This window comes from Gobius niger, assembly GCF_951799975.1.
Source record: "Gobius niger genome assembly, chromosome: 5".
Classification (NCBI taxonomy): Eukaryota; Metazoa; Chordata; class Actinopteri; order Gobiiformes; family Gobiidae; genus Gobius; species Gobius niger.
In genome coordinates, this window is record NC_136856.1 from 18,594,993 (window position 1) to 18,604,427 (window position 9,435).

Consider the following 9,435-nt stretch of genomic DNA (forward strand, 5'->3'; position numbering starts at 1 on the left):
AAGGACTAAGTAGAGTAATTTGAAGCCTATAAGTGTTTGTCTCGAGCAGGCAACATGATATGCAAATTTACAAAAAGTTCACAGTCCTATTTAAAACCTATTCAAATGACAATATGCCGAATTAAAAATCAAAATCATTGTGCGCTGTCAGGAACAGTTACCACAATAATAGTTATTTTAGAGAAGCTTCAGGAGTCCACGCGGGCCCCTCCTCCCGCAGAGACCACCTCTGCCCGTGACGCCCCGCAGTGAGCCGTGGAGCGGGCACACCGGCCACATGCTCCTCCCGACACCCAGCCCCTGCTATCTTCTCTGCGGCTCTACGGACTCAGTTTCCCGCCTGCTCTAGGTTCCGTCACCCGCCCGTGGTTCGCTCTGAGCTGTGGTAAACCGAGGGGTCTGCGCTTCACACCTCGGACCAGAACGACATGAAGTCCGGCTCCGTGCTTCTGCTGTTCCTGTCCTGCAGCGCGTGCCGTGCGGCGATTCCAGGTGAGAAACTTGTTTTGGTGTCTTCTCACGAATAGTGAAGCAATAGCGCGCTGAAAGGCGAGGACTATTACGCACAGTCGCACTGAAGTAAAAGTATTTGGAAGGTGTTATAACTGTGGTCATTAGGAAACAAATTGTCCAAGCGTCATGTTTTTGTGAACTGTCAAATGTTTCAGTGTAAAGCCGCGTCACAGCAGCCTGTCGCCAAGTTGGTGTCTGTTTATTTATTCAAATCCCGCCGCATCCATCAAAGGCTGTGTCCTCTCGGGTTGATGTCAGCATTACAGACATGATGTCTGAGCTGTCCCAACATGTCTGTCTGAGAACGTTGTTACTGTGCATACAGGCCCAGGCGACATCATGCTCTTCGGTGCATTGCATTGCAGTTCATCTCTATGCACAACTCTTGCATTGTTTGTGAAGGCTCTCATTCGTCCAGGAAGTATTCATCGTAGTGAAGCTTAAATCCTCGATTGGACTGAGGTGAGACTCAACTCAAGTCAGTCCAGTCGATGATTTAAGCTTCACTACGATGAACTCTTGTATTATTTATTATTATTGATGTCTATTATGCTCTTGGTTTGCCCGAACTTCATCTAAGAGATGCATCAAAGTAAATAATAATAATACAAAAAAGTGTACTATTTTTTTCCATCACATTTTTCATAGAGCATTGCAACATGAATAATTCTCTATTTTAAGGTAATTCTGCTTGCCACAAATGGGTCAAGTCACTTCTTGTACCAAAATGTCATGACCGGAATAATTCTTATCTATATTTCCCACAGCTAAGACTGAGTTTGTGTCTTTGGCTGAAATGGAGGACGCCCTGCTTAAGAACCTGTTCCAGGGATACCAGCGCTGGGTCCGACCCATCCAACGTGCCAATGACACAGTCAGAGTGCGCTTTGGACTGAAAATCTCCCAGCTGGTGGATGTGGTAAGAAGAACTCAGACACACAGATGCATCCGCATTCATTTTTTTCCTTGTGTAGGCTCAACCATATGTTAGGTGTTTCTCCTCATAATTATCACACTGTATTTCATGGCTATGTTACAAATCCACATAGTGCACACAGGCAGGACAGTAAGGAGCTTTCCATGGTCCTGAAATAGCTCTGCAGCCTTCCAGAGTCTCTGTCAGAGTGTTTCTTTAATATTACAACAGCCTTTCTGATTGGTGGAGATGGCTTGTTTCTTTGAGGATGAAAAAATAGAGAATGCTAATGGAAGAAGTCTCTTTTTTGGTTTAAAATATTTATCCTCACTTAAATCTTCATGTTGCCAGCTCAAACATGCACTTTTTCTTTCTGCTCGGCACACAAAGGACTGTATAGCTGATTCTTAAAAAGGTTTGAGTGCATTCTGGGAAAGGGAATAGAGGCAACAGTATCTGGTATCTGCTCGTCCCCTGTGTCTCCCTGGCCCGCCGCATGGCTCAATATTAGATTATTGTGCACCTCTGGTTTGTGTGATGACCAAAACATCCGGATGAGCCTGACAGCTGAGGCGCAGGGTGGGTGCACAGAGTAGCTTAGGCACTCTCTGTCATCCCGCTCTCAACTGCGTCTTTGGGTTTGCTGTCACAGTGGCCAGTTCCTCCTCCTAAGTGTTTCACTCCGAATCGTTGCAGTGCATTTTGAGCCAGTCTCCAAACATGGGGAAGGTGATTCTTGTTTCCTTTCGCCTCTCATTGTATTTATTATGGCCCAGTATTTCCCAAAGCATATATCTATGTTTTTTTAAAATCTCTATTTAGTGACTTAAAAATGTAAACTCAAATGCAACGTTGCTGTACTTTAGAAAGAATAGTGCTTCTGGCTATTGTTTATGCCATCCATAAAAAGCACGCACACGTCATTCTATGCCCCACATATTGCTTTCTATTATTAGAACACAAATTGGTGTCTGCTCATTATTATAATTTAAGGCTGTATTGAAATTATGCACACAGAAGATATTAGCCGAATAAAAAGGACCATATTCCACGTAATAGAGATCATTATGTGGACATTTATTTTGAGGCAGACACAAATGCAATGTTGTTTTCTCGGTTATGTTACTTTGAACTTGTTTTTTCAGTTTATTTTTTTGTCATTCAGGATGAAAAGAACCAGCTCATGACAACAAATGTTTGGCTGTGCCAGGTACGACCAGACAAAGTAAAGCTTTGTGATAATGAATGCGCCATCAGCTCAGTGCCAATATTAAAACAGATTCAAGGAATGTGGTGACTAAGATTTCAAATATGTACAGTATGCACCAAATAAATGCATCCTCATTGCATGGAGTACTGTCAACTAAAGAGCAATAGTTCAAATATGTTGAAAAGCGAGCAGGAAAAACTGTGTTGCACTTATTGCTTTATTTTTGTTCAGGAATGGTACGACTACAAGCTTCGGTGGAATCCAGATAATTATGGAGGAATCACGTCCATCAGAGTTCCTTCTGAAAATATATGGCTGCCTGACATTGTTTTGTATGAAAAGTAAGTCCCATAACATTCCATATAAAATGACTGTGGTGTATTTGAGTAATCTCCAATATTACTTTACAATATCTACTTTTTACCATGAGCATAATGGATACTGCATATAACACATCACAAATATTAATTGTTTTATATGCATTGTGTTAGCGCTGATGGGCGTTTCGAGGGCTCCCTCATGACCAAAGCCATTGTCAAATACAATGGTGCCATCACCTGGACCCCGCCTGCCAGCTATAAATCGGCCTGCACTATGGACGTGACCTTCTTCCCCTTCGACCGACAGAACTGCACCATGAAGTTTGGCTCCTGGACCTACGACGGACACATGGTGGACCTGGTTCTGATGGACCACCAGGTTGACCGGAAAGACTTCTTTGACAATGGAGAGTGGGAGATACTTAATGCCACTGGGGCCAGAGGCAACAGGAAAGATGGCCTGTATTCATACCCTTTTATAACATACTCTTTTATTCTCAAGAGGCTGCCACTGTTCTATACGCTCTTCCTGATCATCCCGTGTTTAGGCTTGTCTTTCCTCACAGTTCTAGTATTTTATCTTCCATCTGACGAAGGAGAAAAGTTATCTCTCTCCACCTCTGTGCTTGTGTCTCTCACTGTGTTTCTTCTCGTCATTGAAGAAATAATTCCATCTTCCTCCAAAGTCATCCCTCTTATCGGAGAATACCTGCTGTTCATTATGATTTTTGTCACACTTTCCATCATCGTCACCGTCTTTGTCATAAACGTCCACCACCGCTCCTCTGCCACATACCACCCTATGTCGCCCTGGGTCCGCACTCTGTTCCTCCAGAAACTTCCCAGGATGCTTTGCATGCGAGGCCACACTGACCGTTACCACTACCCGGAGCTGGCCCCCGAGAGTCCTGAGCTGAAGAACCGGTCTGGAAGGAGGGCAGGAGGTCAGAGGGCGACTGCTTCAGAAGGGAAGGAGGAAGAGCCTTGGTCTTCAATGTTGGAGAAGGCTATTCACTCTGTGCGCTACATCAGCAGACACATCCGCAAGGAGCACTTCATCCGAGAAGTAAGCTCTGTTTTTGTTTTACTTGTTTAAAACACAAACCAACATGTCTTCTGCAAATAAAATAATGTATACCAAACACACATCTCTGTTTTAAGGTGGTACAAGACTGGAAGTTTGTTGCCCAGGTATTAGACCGCATCTTCCTCTGGGCTTTTCTCGCTGTAGCGATTCTGGGCACTATTTTCATCTTCACCCCAGCTCTGCACATGTTCATGAAAGTCCCTCCAGCTCCCAGTGAGGAGTCCTCCTCCACCCCTCCTCACTGACTACAGGGATTTACCACGTTCACAAAGAAGTTCAGTCAGGTATTTGTCTGCACCAAACAAGAGACTGCCACAGAAGTACTAGGGATTTTACATAATGAGATGTTCGTTGTGTAATTAAGAGAAAATCACACTCTTCTGTTCAGTTTGAAAAACTCTCAGGATATTTTTGCTTGTTCAAATGGTAAAACAGTAATGGTAACTTTCCAATACGATGTCAGTGCACAAATAAAGTTTTGTTTATACGGTTTTATCTGCTTTTTATGTTGTCAGAACTTTGCTTGTCTGTAGAAAAACGTAGAATGAATAGCGACTACCATCTAGTGGTGAATATCATGTATTGCACTTTTACAGAATCAGTAATAACATTTTTTTTTTAATTGAAAGTTTAATATCACTATAATGAAAATACACTTTTCACTTACAGAAGTTTAGATATTCCGTTTTAAGTAACAAATCATGCTCTAAATCTAAATGTGTGAACATTGTTACATTTGGCAAAGACAAGACAGAAGTGTAAACAGTTGTGGAAGCACAGTACTGTGATGACAGTGCTGTAGCAGCTCCTCAATGGGTCCAGCTGTTATTCTTAACCCTGCTGTCCCGTGTGACTGTCCAAGTGAGCTCTGGCATTACGCAGCATCTCCATGTACTGACGGTTGTTTTCACTATATGTAACAAACAAAACAACCAATAAACATTCAGCCCGATTAGACCAACGTGTTTACAAATCATCCAATGCCTCTTACTCAACCACAGAACGGTCAAACATTAGATGTCCCATGTCCATGTAGTATTGCGCGTCAGTGCGAAGGGCAGTCCAGTACTCACTGGCCTGCAAACATACAATACAACAGTGTGTCTTTGCTTCAAATAAACTGATTGTGATTTTAGTGATTTAGGTGAACCTGTTCCTGAATAGTGTATCCCCACACGTTTTGCGAATTGTAGGGATCCCAGGGATCTGCCTGTCTCCTCCGACGGATAAACTTCTTTGCTTCATCTTCCTTGGCAAAAGGTGCAGACAAAACCCCTAGAACAAAACATTAGCTGTACATTAAAACAAACTAAACTAAATGTTGCAAAAAGGATATAAAGTCTAAGAGTTTGTATGAATTTATGTATTTATAATTAATGAACACACCTCCCAAAATTGTCAAAAGGATTAAAATCTTCAAATTCATGCCTAGAAATGTAAAAACAGAATACAATAATCACATTTTACGCATTGCTCCAGTGCGTACTCAATCAGCTGACTGAAATATTAAGAGTAATATGTTTTGCTGTTTAAAAAAAAGAAAAAGCATGATGGTTTACCTGCAGAGTGCACAGTGGGCTGATGTTGGGATGAGTGTCTGTGCAGCTCACAAACTCTCGGCTCAACGTGGACAGAACAAGACTCTCTTTCACAGAGTTTTCCTGTAGCTGAATGAATGGAGCCAGGCATGTGTTCACTCAGGGTGAGCCCGGACGACCCAGGGAGACCATCCAAAAACCTGCTCAGTAAACACACACCTCCACACAAGGACACTCTGGAGTCTAAATTCAGCATAAAGACGACATTGTGTGCTCAGATCTGCGTCCTTCAGCATTTCTGTTTCATTCTTACACGAAAATAGCCTACAAGAATTAACCTTTGTTAAACACGATGTCTGTGTGATAAAACACTCTGGCAAATTGCGTTTTTAAAGTGTGCAGGACTTTACACACCAGGGGGCGCCCCACCCAAAGCATGGGACTGTGACGGTAAGAGATGTGTGACGCTTTTTGAAAATATAGGCTAAAAACATCTGTTGCAATTCCGATCCGCAAAAAGTCTTGTACTCGAAATTTCAGGCATTTTTTTTTTTAATTAAAGGTATTTGTTGTAATATATGAAAGCCACGCACATTGTTAGTTCATCTATTGTATTTCCTTGAAGCATCTTTGAGAGTCTAGATAAATAAAATGTATTATTATCATTGTTTTTATGTTGCTTGTTTATCGCAGTGGAGCAGCAGAACTAAACATATTGGTGAGTAGATTTTAAACATTTGTTCTTCTTGTCTTACTACTACTAGACATGGGCTGCTTCCGAATCGAGCAAATTGTTAAGAGGTCTGAGGCGAAACCGGATGTGCGTCAGCGTCTGCCATGACAAGGAGCGTCCGAATAGGGCTGTCAGTGAGGAAGGAGGTAGGGAAAGGGGCCTGTATGCTTCCTATCATGCCTCCTTTAGCAAAGGGACCTCTGGTGGTTCCTCACCGGCGATTAGGAGCTATGCGCCATCCCATAAACTACCGATCCCCCCCACCCTCGAGTGATTCTTCATGAAACCACTGTTGATTGACAGGCCCACATTTAAAGAGGGGGTATTCTGCTTTTTTCAATCACATAGCACCAGTCTATAGCACAATATACAATGATGACGAAACCTTCTGTTGGTCTGTAAATGCAGTAAATTAGAATAACTGCCTTGTATAAAATTGCTCTCTCAAAATGGCTGTAGTGAATGTCTTGAAATAGGCCTCTGTCTCTTTAAGAACCTCTGACCCTTTCCGACACGCCCCCTCCACACTCTGTCTGTGGCAGTGGGGAGGGGGTTCTGCTGAGGAGCAGTGGTTGGTTACTCGGCTGGTGACGAAAGCTCGGAGGCGTCTCCAGGAGGTGGGGGCGTTCCTAGGAGGACTCAGGCAAACCTATCCCTAAAATGGCTGCCATCAGAGTTTTTACAGATTACTCAAAAATACGTGAATGTGCCAAGGCAACACTTCAGGCATGTTTTTAATGAGGGAATGACATAATAACATGATGTAAAGCTTGAAAAAGTCGATTTTGCATAATACCCCCCCTTTAATAATAATAATGAAAAAAATAAAATAAAGAGCGCACAAGCCAAAGTTTATAAAAGTGACAAAATGCATGTTAGAGTCACCACAGTACAGTCACATGCCACTGTTTTAAAGAGCCCTAACTGCATAGGGATCTAACGGTTGACCTTATCACGTGACAAGGGGATAGGAGCTAGGATCAGGACATAGGAGCTATTATTTGAGGAATTCAGAAGGAGCCATCAATTCTATCCCACTTGTATTGATTCCGAAATTTGAGTCATTGGAATTGGTCACTTGCAGACACATGATTAGCGGCTACTGCTGGAGATTGTCGTTGTCACAGCGCATGTGTACACCCATCGCAATACACTATGCACAATGGCACCTTACTTCTTTCTAAATACAATCCACATTACCTCATACGATTTTTTACATCATGAGCTCTCTCAAACTCTGCTCGAAGTTGATGTTTTGGAGGGTTCTCTTAAAACTTGAGGAATCAAAGCCAGTCCCCTGAGTATCAATTTGGCTTGATGCCCGGTTAAGGTGCAGAGCTACATATCCGGTCCTTTCAAGTGTGAGCAGAAAAGCCTCATTCCCACTAGATATATATAATGTAATATTTAGAGCTACAGGAAAATTACCACTTTGGAAGTCACGTTGAAGCAGTTGCCTTTACTGATGAGGCTGTGACATGTTTCTCTCTCCACTCAATAGAGGGTTTAATATGTGAGAAGTGTGAGCTTTAGGTGAGATCCCTATAATAAACTGCAGTCACCTCTATCGTTGGAGACAAATGGAAACATAGAAAGGGACATTACCACAGCTTTCATTTCATTAAAGAAGAACCAAGTAACATGTTTACCTTAATAAATTCGTAGTCCCTCTGGAGGTAATACAAGTGTTAATGGGATGATTAGGGGTCTTTCATCTCCCCCCGGTGTCTCTCGCCAGAAAACCACAATTGCAACTCCCCTGCCTCGGAGTTCACAATACACACTTATGGAATCACGAAGATGAAGCTAACAGGCTAAATGTGGGCTAGCGCCACTTTAGCGGTATTTACAGCCAGGTTTGAGCGTAAACACTTATCTCTATTGTGTAATTGGATGTACAATATCCCTCTCTCCCTTTGTCTTTTCTGTCAGCGTCGTATTTACTCGCACGAACAATTAATGAGTAAAAAAAACGCAACATGCTTTGACACCTGCAGTGGCGCTTATGGCCTCTAGGGGCATGAGTTACTTAGTTCTGCTTCCCATGCGTCTTCAGAGCTCTGTGCAACAATTAGCATTTAAAAGAAACCAATCTCAGCTGGCATGTGCGATGTTTTCACTGTACTTTTATTTCGTGGGGAACAACAACAAAAAAATTAAAGGAAATATCTACAATGATGTTGAGGGATATTTAATGATGGGTTGAAGATTAGTCTTATAGTGTCAGTACTTAAAGAAATAACAGCTGTAGAGGTGGTAAGACTATCGTGAACTAATATTGTTAAGCCATCATCTCGTTGGATGATTCACCTGTCAACCAAGAAGCTTCGTCAGCACTAATGATGTTTGTTTGGCAGATGTCTGAACATATACTGGTCCAATACATTACATTACTGCTGACAAAGCAAGGCGAAACATCCAAGACACAAACCTCCAAGTATAGATGATGGCCTGAGAGCTTTTGTCTATGATGGAAAACCTCCTGTACAACTGAGAGCTGTTCAAAAACACATAGCACTATAACCACAACCAAACCTACACAAATTTATTGAAATTTCATAAAATAAAGAATGAATTTATAATGTCCCAATATGATTTCATGTATTTTGGAGAACAAACATTAATAAAACTGTCATGTCTCAATAAATAAACACACACAGTACCCTGAGAGCATGCTGCAGATCAAAGGCAGAGAGACAAAATCTAAACTCATGCGACCTCATTCTTTAACACACACACACACACACACACACACACACACACACACACACACACACACACACACACACACACACACACACACACACACACACACACACACACACACACACACACACACACACACACACACACAGTCTGGTTTCCATGGTTCATGGGGACTAAGTTTTTAATCATCACTTCTGGGGACCACCCTTTCTAGAGGTTCTACAAGTCTGAAAAAAATCAGGTAAAGTATGCATTGGTCAGTAAGCCTAAACACACCTTCAAACCTTTGAAAATGCAATGTAGTGTTTTCCCCATGCTATATGGGGACCTCCGTAAAAACGGGTCAATGTGTTTACAGGGGACACTATTTGCATAAATTTACATACTTCACACAAATGTGTATTTTACTTGT

The 9,435-nt window shown here is 42.1% G+C and overlaps 1 protein-coding gene across 1 annotated transcript; it reads left to right on the forward strand.

The window, feature by feature from the left end:
- The first annotated feature begins 233 nt into the window (after window positions 1-233).
- Window positions 234-4,505, forward strand: LOC306963200 (neuronal acetylcholine receptor subunit non-alpha-2-like). Its single transcript, XM_079556687.1, has 6 exons — window positions 234-492; window positions 1,281-1,432; window positions 2,595-2,639; window positions 2,871-2,980; window positions 3,131-4,025; window positions 4,121-4,505. The coding sequence occupies exons 1-6, from the start codon at window positions 429-431 to the stop codon at window positions 4,289-4,291; spliced, it is 1,437 nt and encodes a 478-aa protein (XP_079412813.1). The 5' UTR covers window positions 234-428; the 3' UTR covers window positions 4,292-4,505.
- The last annotated feature ends 4,930 nt before the right edge of the window (window positions 4,506-9,435 follow it).